Here is a 13166-nt window from a genome sequence, read left to right as displayed (position 1 = left end):
CTCATCAAATCTACCATTCAAGTTTCATGACAATATCATAATGAGAACCTTGTAAAATTCCTGCTAAATCCTGATTGGCCGATGGCAGCCATGTTTTTTTCAGTAATTAGGGATCATGAAAAATCCCCTTTCAGATTAGCATATAGATGCACTCTACCAAATTCCAGCTTGATGGGCCTTACTGTTCTTCAGAAAACAGCTATTTGAACTTAAACTCCACCCCCTATGTATAACCACACCCCAACCTTTGCAGACACCCTCAGAACTTTGTACTGAACTTGTATTTCCAGTTTGGTTCAAATCCATATGACTAAGCATGAATTACAGCTATTTAAGTAAACTAGCTCTGCCTCCTCAGAATTGATTGACGTGTGGCGGACATGGTGTTTACAAATGTCAACATAATTTTGATAATTATTCAGGTTCCTACTCTCCTGAGTAGTTTGACATCAATATTGTGAATATTGGCCCAAAATCCTAGGACTAGTTTGCAAAAGTAGGTTTTGCATATTAGGCAAATTAGCAAAAATCAAAGTGGACAGAGCTAAATGGGTGTTGAGGCTTTGTTGTTTGAGAGAACCCAAGGAATCAGTGGGGAAAAAATGGTTTGTAGGACTCACAGTTCATGATATATAGACCAAAATGTAAACACTTGAGCTCTAGTGCCACCACTGGGTCGATTGGGCCCATCTTGCTTACTTGAGTAGTGTGAAGGAGTACTGCTTGTTGACCTGGTTTCATGTCTCTAAGACTTACAGTTTGTTCTGCACCATTTGTTTTAAGAAAGAAAGAAAGAAAGAAAGAAAAATCCTATATATAAAAAAAGCTCACTAAGTGTTACATAGCTTACCTATAAAAATTGAGAACACTGAAAAGGAAATCTGGTGTGTTTGCTTAAATACAAGTTAAGTTGCCTGTTTTAATGGTTATTGCAATGGTTTAAAACCACCGACAGCTTAATAAATAATCCATTTTGTAACCACGATGTACCAGAATCAGTGTACACAAAAAAAAAAACAAAAAAAAGTAGCTACACGGCGCGATTTGCACCGCGCATGCGCAGTGTCTTCATGCACGTATAGAGCAGATAGTGAGCGTTGCCACGAGTTACAGCGCAGCGGATGCGCTTGAAGCACTAGGACCGCGGGGAAATGACGTACTCGCTCGGTTCAAATTTGCATTTGCCTTGTAGGAAACTAAAACCAGCGGATGTTCTCTGTAGATCACTTCTGACAGCAAAACACAGATCCGTGAGGGAGCATTCCTGCTATTATGGGGGCTTTTCATTCCGTACCGGAAGATCATCACTTTCGGGTTTTGTCTGAGAAGACAGGCTGTAAGTAAAACCGTTAAAAAATATATGGATGAAGGTGGTTTTGCGCGATGAAATTGTTTGATTTCTCTCCTGTTTTTGTTATGTTTCGGAGACACAACACAGCCTACAGTTCTTTTAGGAACTATTTATAAAGCTTAACAATGAGGTGTCAGGTGTGTTTAAAAATGCGAATGTGTGGCATGACGTATGAAAATGATGAGAAACGCTCCAGATCCCTACTACCACAGAAAAAATACTTAGCATTACTACATTATGAATTTGTCAGAAAACAATACTTTTCAAATAGAATACAAAAGTAACACTTTTTGAACTGCAATTACACTCTAGTTCCAATCAGTTCAATCCAACAAATATAAACAATAACAGGAAATAATAAAAACCATATAACTGGTAACAGTAAACAAGGAACAGTTCAATTCTATTTCTATAGTGCATTTGAACATCAGACATTGTCACAAAGCAGCTTTACATAAATCTGGATGTAGATTTAGACCATTCTCATTTAACTGGAGTCATGCTGCAGTCATCTTGTCAACAACCATTTTTGTTACCTTAGAATGTGCAACTGTGACATTTTCCCCTTTCCTGCAGAAAAGCCTGACATTACTGGCCATTTGCAGGCAAAGGGTCACATCGCTACCTGATGTTGTGATTCAGGATGTCTCACAGATCCTCTGGGGTCAAAATGGTGAACAGACAAAAAGGTGCTCAGCCATCTTGACAGTCTGCTAAAACTGTCTGAAGCTAGAGCACAGTGAACTGACTTTACATTATATGCCAACTGCTCTCTTGTTTCTCATGATATTTTAGACACTATGGGATATGCAGTAAACTGTGGCATTTGTTCTACAATGATTTTAATTTAATAGCTTTTTAAAGCTAAACTGATCCATAAATGAGACCTTGTTCCCTCTGGACCAAGTTGAGCTTTTGTGTGACTGGAAAGGCACAATGCTTAAAGACTTATAGTACACAAGCAATAAGCTCTTGTGTTTCTTTTTCAATTAGTATATTTATTGAGGTTCTACAGAAAATAGCAGATGGTATTTTGTTATAAACAGCACAATAATAGAATACCTGTACACACCAAATTGGGTTATTTTTAGCCCAGTGGCTGGGTAAATATAGGACAGAACACATTTTGGGTTAAACTAACCCATCAAGTTGGGTTCTTAATTTTAACCCAGCAAAGGGGTTGTTTTTCCAACCCAAAGGATGTTTTAATTTTTACAAAAATGCTGGGTTAATTCTATTTCATAAATGAGTTAATATTTTGAGGGTTATATTTACCCTTTGAAAATGTCAAATATAGCACATTATAAACAAATATGTCAACATGGTATTTCCTTTAGTCATACACAAGAACGTGTTCAGAAAAGTATTGCTAGAGCCGCTAAAAGGTGTTTATATATACAATGCATCCGGAAAGTATTCACAGCTCTTCACTTTTTCCACATTTTGTTATGTTACAGCCTTATTCCAAAATGGATTAAATTCATTATTTTCCTCAAAATTCTACAAACAATACCCCATAATGATAACGTGACAGAAGTTTGTTTGAAATCTTTGCAAATCTATTAAAAAAACAAAACAAAAAAAGCACATGTACATAAGTATTCACAGCCTTTGCTATGACACTCAAAATTGAGCTCAGGTGCATCCTGTTTCCACTGATCATCCTTGAGATGTTTCTACAACTTGATTGGAGTCCACCTGTGGTAAATTTAGTTAATTGGACATGATTTGGAAAGCCACACACCTGTCTATATAAGGTCCCACAGTTAACAATGCATGTCAGATCACACACCAAGCCATGAAGTCCAAGGAATTGTCTGTAGACCTCAGAGACAGGATTGTATCGAGGCACAGATCTGGGGAAGGGTACATAAACATTTCTGCAGCATTGAAGGTCCCAATGAGCACAGTGGCCTCCATCATCCGTAAATGGAAGAAGTCTGGAACCAGCAGGACTCTTTCTAGAGCTGGCTGCCCGGCCAAAATGAGCGATCAGGGGAGAAGGGCCTTAGTCGGGGAGGTGACCAAAAACCTGATGGTCACTCTGACAGAGCTCCAGCGTGTCTCTGTGGAGAGAGGAGAACCTTCCAGAAGAGCAACCATCTCTGCAGCACTCCACCAATCAGGCCTGTATGGTAAAATGGCCAGACAGAAGCCACTCCTCAGCAAAAGGCACATGACGGCCCGCCTGGAGTTTGCCAAAAGGCACCTGAAGGACGCTCAGACCAAGACGAAGATTGAACTCTTTGGCCTGAATGGCAAGCATCATGTCTGGAGGAAACCAGGCACCAGTCATCACCTGGCCAATACCATCCCTTCAGTGAAGCATGCTGGTGGCAGCATCATGCTGTGGGGATGTTTTTCAGCGGCAGGAACTGGGAGACTAGTCAGGATCAAGGGAAAGCAATGTGCAGCAATGTACAACGACATCCTTGATGAAAACCTGCTCCAGTGCGCTCTGGACCTCAGACTGGGGTGAAGGTTCATCTTCCAACAGGACAACGACCCTAAGCACAAGCCAAGATGACAAAGGAGTGGCTACAGGACAACTCTGTGAATGTCCTTGAGTGACCCAGCTAGAGCCCAGACTTGAACTCAATTGAACATCTCTGGAGAGATCTGAAAATGGCTGTGCACCGACGCTCCCCATCCAACCTGATGGAGCTTGAGAGGTCCTGCAAAGAAGAATGGGAGAAACTGCCCAAAAATAGGTGTGCCAAGCTTGTAGCATCATACTCAAAAAGACTTGAGGCTGTAATTGGTGCCAAAGGTGCTTCAACAAATATTGAGCAAAGGCTGTGAATACTTATGTACATGTGCTTTTTTTTCTTGTTTTTTATTTTTAATAAATTTGCAAAGATTTCAAACAAACTTCTTTCACGTTGTCATTATGGGGTATTGTTTGTAGAATTTTGAGGAAAATAATGAATTTAATCCATTTTGGAATAAGGCTGTAACATAACAAAATGTGGAAAAAGTGAAGCGCTGTGAATGCTTTCCGGATGCACTGTAGAATTTGAAGTAACTGACTCAATCAAAGGAGACATTTGAAATATACAAAAAAAACGAGTAACCAACTTACAATACAGTGGGCGTTACAAATAACCCAAAGCCAACGAAGATAGCAGTGCGTTAGTGTCATGTAAACTGGACTGTTATCACACGTTTTTGCTTTTTCTGGTGTACAGTAATGGTTTTATGGATAAATATATTGATCCGAATCTTCACTCAATCATGTATTAATTTTTAGCACACCTGCATGTCTAGTTATGGACAACACTTTTTGTGTTGCTTTTAACACAATAAGTGTGTTAATACATTTACCACATGCTGTGTGTTCAACATTTCCACACAAAGATGTGTTCAAAATAACACACAAATTATCCTAAAATGCTATATGTTTGTATGCTAAAATTCTACTAAAATGCTCGCAAAATAAGCAAACAATTGCATGAAATTCAGGTGACATTTATTAAAATCATTTAAACATTTGACAGATGTAAGATTTGGAGTTTATGCATCTTCTTACAAATCTCTTGGCCATCTAGGAAGACAAGAGTCCCACTTCTTTCCATTTGAAAAGGTGTAAAAGAGCAAAAAAGAGTGTTGGTTCGTTGTTCGCTACAAAATATGGACAAATTCCTTTGGGCTTCAATTGAGAAATTGCATTACAGAATCCCAAATTGTGTAATTTTGGAAATGTAACTTCCACTCTCCTAATTATCAAAATGGTGCTGTAGACTCACCAGGAAAATCTAGCTGAGTTTTCTGCCTTTATCACCACACTGCCAATTTTTCTGCATAACCTACATTACAGGGATAGTGGAAACTTAAAACCCATACTGTCTTTTTGTCATGTTAATCTTGTGAAGAACTTTTGGCCTCAACATTACAGAGCTAGCTAAGTTCTGTTAGCCACTGACTGTCTGCACCTGTTAATCAGCATTAACATTCACAGAATACATGAAGAAACATGGCCCTAACCCATCCTACTAATGTTAATTAATAATTGCCAAAACACTTGCTAAATGTAGTTAACATTAACCCACTCTCTGCATTACATCATGGTGAATAGCTGTAATGTTACATTATTGTTAACTTTCAAAAAAGTAATGATAATATCTAACATTACCGTGAGCTGTATGTTAATGTAATCTTATCAACTCAGGTGAGCGTCTAGGTTAGCATCACTCATCCCTGCTGGTGACCGCATCCAGCTAGCTAACCCTAACTCAGAGCCTGGGATAAGATGCAGACCCAGAGAATTGTAGAATAACCTCAGTCCATATTTCACAGCCAACATAAGCACATGACACTAGTAGTGTAGCGCCAACACTGAGGAAGCAGTACATTATATTCATTTTTGAAGCCGTCGCAATAGGTAAAGTTAATTATCACTCACGGAGTTACTGTTTTCCAATGAATACATTTTCGAGAGCTCCCTGCCAAAATATCACAAACTCGGCCAGGCATTTTTCAGCAGCATTAATGCTAAATAGTGATGAACGCTAACTTTCCTGTGGTCATTTAATTTCCTCACATCAAAAAGCTCTATCTCCACCTGAGGCAAATTTAAACAGTCCGCGCTGAGTTAATTTGACCCAAGTAGCTGGGTTGATGGTTCGGGCTGGGGGAGGGGTGCATTGATTCAGCTATCAGTGAAAATGACCCAGCCATTAACCCAATGGTTGGGTTACACAAAACTATCCAAAAACTACCCAAGACTGAGAAAATAACCCAGTTAAATTACCCAAAAGGCTCAACCCAGTGTAGGGGTCCACTCACTGGTCTAACGACGGTATCCAATGACGTGGTAGAAGGATTCCCATGTGTTCCTGTCTTTTTGAAGCGATGTGAATACATTTAAATTTGTCAGTCCAATTCTGCTTGACTCTCTCTTAAATTAAATCTGACTCCAATTGTAAAAACCTCAATGTTGTATTTATTTCTTAGTTATTTGTATTTTGATACTTTTGATCTTCTATACTTGATTAATTCTAATTTATTAATTCTAGTATTAATTAATTAATTAGATTAATTCTAACTTACTTTAAACTGTGCTCGTACATTCGGATTCCGTGTCGAGTCTCGCGCCGGTCGTGTACGCGAATCTCATGGTCACAAACTTGCCAGTCTTGGTCATTAGCGAGAGGTAATTGACTAATACTATTTAGACAACCGCCCCATGCTTACCCTACATAGTACCTAAATAGTACTTTATTTAGTCCCCTTTGATAGTAACACTTAGTTATAGTATTAGAATATCTAAGTAAAATTAGATTTATATAATCATGCCATAGTTTCCTATGAACACGTTAACTAGAGAAAGATTACAATAACCAGAGGTTTAGACTTCCCCCTATTTAGACTTGGTCGATCAACTTTGTTGTTCTAAACGGGTATTTCATATCGAGCCTGTACACACTAAGTACACTTAACTAGAGCCAAGTCATTAGCCTGGTCTCTTAGTTCCCTTAGTTAGTAACACTTAATTACAGTAACGTTATTTCTAGCCAGAGGTGATGACCACTAAAATCTGCAAAGATAGACCAATAATATCTGAGTAAAATTAGCTTTATGTAATCATGCCATAGTTTCCTACATACACATTAGCTAGAAGAATATTACAGTAATCAGAGGTTTAGACTTCATCCTATTTAGGCTTGGTCGATCAACTTTATGTTGTCCTAAACAGACATTTCCTATCGAGCCTGTACACTTAACTTAATGCCAGACTGTTAGCCTGTACTAACCTGGTCGCAGATTTGCTGTAACAAGGACTTAACGTAACATACTAGAGACAATAATTTCAGAATAAGTCAGAATATAATCAAGTCTAATAATTTATTTAACCAGGTATGAAAACATCCAAATCCAATTCTACTATTGATTATAATAAGAAAGAATTACATTCAACGTTGCATTACAATCTAATTCAAAACATAATAATACAACATAAGAGAGACAACTCTTACATACCTGTTAGAGAAAAACTACACACAGTGATCGTGTGGGAGATCTGTCTACAGACTCCCCGAATCTTTGGCCAGCTCTACCCTAAATACCCAGATGTTCTGTGGTCCACCAAATGGTGTTGTTTGTGATTACAATTTGATGGTTGTGAAAGGATGTACCTTATGTACATACAGGAGGTAATTTGAGTGAGAGACCTTGGGAGGGTATGCCTTTAACGGCATGTAACATTTTAACTGTTGCTGAAGGAATGAGACCATATTTTCCAGTCGCACTGAGACCTTTTGTATAATACAGTAAACATGTATAGTTGACATCTTATTCGCATTAAAACATGTTATGTAATGTATGTAGACTTTGGGTGTGTTTGGGGTGATCTTGACACAGAGAGAGAGAAGGGTGTGAGGAGAGGAAGGAGGAAACAGTGTAGTGATGATTTCCTAGTCTCTACTCAGTATGAGGTGTTAATTCAAATGGAGATGCTAATTCTGCGAGAGAGATAGAGGTCGAGTGTTTGTTCCCGTAGTAGCTCTTTGTCCTCAGAGAGTGGTTCTCTCCCGGTTCAGACATTTCCTAGTCTCCACTGAGCCTGATGTCCTAATTCAGATAGAGATGCTAATTCTGCGAGAGACAGGTTGAGTGTTTGTTCTCGTAGCAGTTCTTTGTTCTCAGAGAGTAGTTCTCTCTAGGTTCAGACATCTTGTCACCAGCCTTACACCAGCATTTGGGCAGAAAAAATAACCTAGCATTTTTTAGAGTGTATATATTCATTAATAGTCGATTCGGGATATAGCTTGAATAATATATCAATTTTAAGGTTTTGTTTTGTAAAACTGCCCCTCTGCGTATAACCCAAATGATAAATACTGCTGTTGTGCTTTCATTTTTCCTTCAGTTTCATTGGAGCAGATCAAGATACTTCATAATCGCTTCAAGCAGTTAAGCCACAATGACGATGCGCTACGGTAGGTTATACACAACCCTGTCCTAATTTTGCTCAATGACAAATCATTTTCAATTTTGTTTTATATATAATGAACATTTCTCATGGCCAAGTTCTAAGTAGGGTGCAGAATTCCATTCTCCTGGATACAATACTAGTTTTACTCTTCTTGTGTTCTTTGTAGCTTGGTAGATATTGAAATCATTCAACTAAATAGATGATATACTGTATGTTGTGTGTGTGTATATATAGTAAAGACACAATTCATTATGATAGTATGCAATTTATTATGCCACAGCTAAATGATCCCTTTTCATATCTATATGGTTCTATTTAAAGGAAAGATGATCTCAACACACTTCCAGACCTAGCAAGCAACCCAATTCGATCCCAGATTGTAGCTGCTTTCTTTGACAGAAGGTCAGTGATGAGTAAAATTGTGGGTTAGTTATTCACTTATTAATGGTGTCCATGACTTAGTCAAATTTTAGTTTTGTTTCAAGATCAGTTAAATTTACTCAGTCTAACACTTCTTTTGGACCATTCACTGCATTGAAGTCTGTTTTTTGAGGCTTACATAACTTTTTTAAACATTGGTGTGAATAGTGAACTTGGGGGTAGTGTGAATGTTTTTTTTTTTTTTTTTTTTTTTTTAAAGTTAGAACATTCTGGCAGCATAATAAACTATACGATCAGAGGAGAAACTCCAACCTCTGTGGTGCGCCAGACTATGAATGGGAGGGGGGAAAAGCAAATCTTCTGCACCACCAACGACCAACCAATCAGCATATGGTGCCGTCTCTGCTTTCGTGTCAGGCATGTTCCCTGTCAGCTCAGGATGCACTGCCTCTTGCACTAGCATTTTTTCTGGCCAGGGTAATGTGCATGTATTTTGAGGTGTGGTTTTGGAAAGGGCACTGAAGGGTTTGTACTCAATTGTTTGAGTTTCAAAACTGCTAACCTCTGCAAAAATCACTAGGGATGCACCGAAATGAAAATTCTTGGCCGAAACCGAATATAATGAAAAACTTGGCCGAATACCGAACATGTTTTTTCCATTTATTTGACCATTTTTTCCACCATTGCATAAATTAAATAATCAAAATGTGCTTTTTAATGTTTTGTCTTGCTTTTCAAAGAAAAAAATCAATTACAAAAACTACAATTTCAAAATATTTAACACTGAACATTTTTTTTTCATTCCAGCAGGCATAGGCTACCAACAAGGCACAAAATAACTTTAAATAAATAAATGAGTGAAATAAAAATATTTTTATGTGGTCATCTTTGAGCCCCCCTTGAATAGCCTATGCTAGGCCTGTAACTGACTGCTGAAAGAATGTAACACTCTGTTGCCTACAACAAAAAAGCGCATTAAAAAGTGCATTGACAAGAGTGCAAAAAATGGTTCTATTCGGTTATATACGGCTGATTATATTGGGGATATATACCGCTCGCGTCCTTGTACACCTCGCAGAGTATTATAGTAGATATAGTATAGTTAGATACGTTGTTAATGTTATGTTCCCTTAAATAAATAGGTCTTTACCTGCTTCCATACTCTCTTCCGTACCCTTACGTCTCACGACGTGACAGAATACTCCGGAACAGAAACAAAACAAACGCACGTGTCCACAGTAAACGATGTCATGGTTATCAACATCCGAAGAGCATGCGCTCGTGTACGTAGCTCGTGCATGCGCGCGTCCCCTCATTGCTCCGAGCGCGCTGCTGGAAGTGGAGGTCATGAAATTCGTGCATCTCACTTTGATTGCTAGGCTATTTGGCGCATCATCAAACACGTCATTGTTCGGTCAAATTTATTCGGCCTTTTCACTTATTTGGCCGAACACCGAAAGTGCTTTTTTTGCTATTTTCGGCCAAATAATTTCGGTTGCCGAACATTCGGTGCATCCCTAAAAATCACTGATTATAACAGCAGAAGTCACTGTACAATCATGTCACATGCATTTTTTTTTTAGCCTTGTAAGCCATTCATACTCATAAGCTTTGACTCAACAGAAACTTCCAGAAAGGAGGTGAAGGCTCAGTTCAAGAAATTGGCTTTGAGGAGTTCCTCATTGTCATGTCTTACTTCAGAGCTCCTTCAGTGCACATGACGGAGGAGCAGAGAGAAGAGATAAGGAGGACAAAACTGCGTTGTAAGAATACAATAAATTAATCATGAAATCAGATAAAAATGATGGCAACAATGCAGCATGACAGTCAATAAGGATTTCCCTCTCCCCATCTGATTGATAACTGATGTCAGATTGGGCTTTTCAGTAGTACCATACTTTGATGTAGAAAGGTCTAGGAAACAAATATTGTGAAATATGTTTTTGTATATAGAAAATATAATTGAATCAAGCTTAAATACAAGTGTGTTATTTAAAACCCTAGTCTGGTTATTGGCTCTGTGCACTGTTTATTAAACACTTCACTCTGCTGCTACAAACCACATTAATAATTTATGCACTCTTTTTTTTTTCTCCCCTGACAGTCCTGTTTAACATGCATGATACTGACAATGATGGGACCATAACACTGGAGGAATACAAACATGTAAGTCATATAAATTCTATATTTGTTAAGCACAGGACATATGTGACACTTCATACAATACACAAGTGGTTCAGTGAAGTAGTAACAAAAAAAGGCTGATCTTTCAGGATCAGTTGATTTACTAGATGCTAGGTTAGTTAGGTTCCACTATCCTGGTCAGTCCCAGCAACACGGGGTACAAGGCTTGAGAATTCATGCCAGATGGGCTGCCACTCCATTTCTTATTGCATTGCATACTTATACGTTATACAAATTGTATTGAACTGTTCAGTCTTAGTATTTTGAATTGAGTTATTCAGTTCAGCCCAGAAAAGAAATCAGTAAGTACATCAATATTTATCAAGATTCTATAAAAATAGCAGGTGTGGTGTGCAGTAACTTACAACATATTGGCCTGCTGTAGGTGGTGGAGGAGCTGCTCTCCAAAAGTGGATCACTCGGAAGGGAGACAGCCAAGGGCATTGCAGATGCTGCCATGCTGGAGGTTGCTAGCATTTCAGTGGGTCACATGGTAGGCTCTTTACACTCTACACTGGGTGTCAAGCTAATCTTTGGTAACTGGCACATTGGTAGTGTTAAAATTTGCAACTGAAACAGGTTCAACTGAGATGACATTTGACATGGACTCAATTGGGAAATTAACTTAATTGGAATTATTTGTCAATTTGTAGCTTGCTAATGAAGAATTACATATGATTGCACTTTTTGTCACGAAGTTAGGACTAATTTATCTAGTTTCTTCCTACTAGAATAACACAGACTAGCTGTTTGGTTCTGTCAGTTCTTAATGGACTTTAAATTCATTTAGTGTCCTTAATTAGAACCGTCAACCTTTGTTTGATACCCCTGCTCTACACTACTACACAGTATGTGTTAACAAGTTGCTAACTAATGTCAGGTGTACAGTGTAAGAGTAATTTCTTCTTTTACAGGGTCCAGATGAATTTTATGAGGGGATCACATTTGAGCATTTTGTTAAGGTTTGTCTATATGTTTGGTTCAGTGACACATACACAGTTTATCAGTAAAACTATACCTTATTGTAACTCAATACATCTAGTCTATGTAATATATTTTTTAAGATTTGTCTATCAGGTAATGACGTTATGAACATATAAAACCTAATAATCCATTTGTTTTCAAATCAGATTCTGAAAGGAATAGAAATTGAGACGAGGATGCACATCCGGTTCTTAAATGTGGACACAACAAGTCTATGCAAATGATGCCCTATCAGCAACTGATATTTCAACTGATATTCCAAGGCACCAATGATAACTATTAAGCTAAAGCTTAACACAAAGGTAAATGGGTTATTTTTGCACTTAAAATATAGCATTAACTTGGCTAAGTACTGTTGCTGTGCTGAGGTATCATCAACTAATATACAGTGTAATCACAGAGTAAATTAATTGAGTTTTAGGTGTGGCATGCTTAAGTCCATGGACAGTTGTCTCTTGACATTTAGACATAAATAGACTTTGCAAGCACCACCTTGAAGATCTGTGATGAATCGCTTGTAGAATTGACTTAGTAATTTATCTGTTACTTTTGATCTTTTCAATTCTGGAGACCTGAATGTTATTTAATTGTCATGTCTACTGACCTGTCTAAAAAGCAAAGTATGTACTTTATTCAGGGGACATAATAGATGTAGAATAGCAATAAATTACCTTTATCACTGTGAAACACACACAGAAATGTGTGTGTGCGTGTGTGTATATGCGTGTGTATAAAGTGTGTGTGTGTGTGTGTGTGTGTGTGTGTATATATATATATATATGGATTAAATAATGTCAGATAATGTCCAGTGTCATTTTGATGTATTAAGCACATTATAAACAAATATGTCAACATGGTATTTCCTTTAGTCATAAGAACATGTTCAGAAATGTATTGCTAGAGCCGCTAAAAGGTGTTTATATATACAGTGCATCCGGAAAGTATTCACAGCTCTTCACTTTTCCCACATTTTGTTATGTTACAGCCTTATTCCAAAATGGATTAAATTCATTAGTTTCCTCAAAATTCTACAAACAATACCCCATAATGACAACGTGAAAGAAGTTTGTTTGAAATCTTTGCAAATTTATTAAAAATATTTTTTTTTAAAAAGCACATGAACATAAGTATTCACAGCCTTTGCCATGACACTCAAAATTGAGCTCAGGTGCATCCTGTTTCCACTGATCATCCTTGAGATGTTTCTACAACTTTTGTTTGGAGTCCACCTGTGGTAAATTCAATTGATTGGACACGATTCGGAAAGGCACACACCTGACTATATAAGGTCCCACAGTTAACAATGCATGTCAGAGCACAAACCAAACCATG

The 13166-nt window shown here is 37.8% G+C and overlaps 1 protein-coding gene across 1 annotated transcript; it reads left to right on the top strand.

The window, feature by feature from the left end:
* The first annotated feature begins 1148 nt into the window (after positions 1–1148).
* tescb (tescalcin b) lies at positions 1149–12706 on the top strand. The gene is made up of 8 exons (XM_053618434.1): positions 1149–1336; positions 8220–8289; positions 8607–8687; positions 10290–10429; positions 10771–10832; positions 11236–11343; positions 11765–11812; positions 11981–12706. Exons 1-8 carry the CDS (start codon positions 1273–1275, stop codon positions 12056–12058), a joined length of 651 nt encoding a protein of 216 aa, XP_053474409.1. The 5' UTR covers positions 1149–1272; the 3' UTR covers positions 12059–12706.
* Positions 12707–13166: the final 460 nt, after the last annotated feature.

Source organism: Ictalurus furcatus, chromosome 28 (assembly GCF_023375685.1).
Source record: "Ictalurus furcatus strain D&B chromosome 28, Billie_1.0, whole genome shotgun sequence".
Classification (NCBI taxonomy): domain Eukaryota; kingdom Metazoa; phylum Chordata; class Actinopteri; order Siluriformes; family Ictaluridae; genus Ictalurus; species Ictalurus furcatus.
The sequence above is the reverse complement of the archived record's forward strand: the minus strand, read 5'-3'. Positions and strand labels throughout refer to the sequence as shown.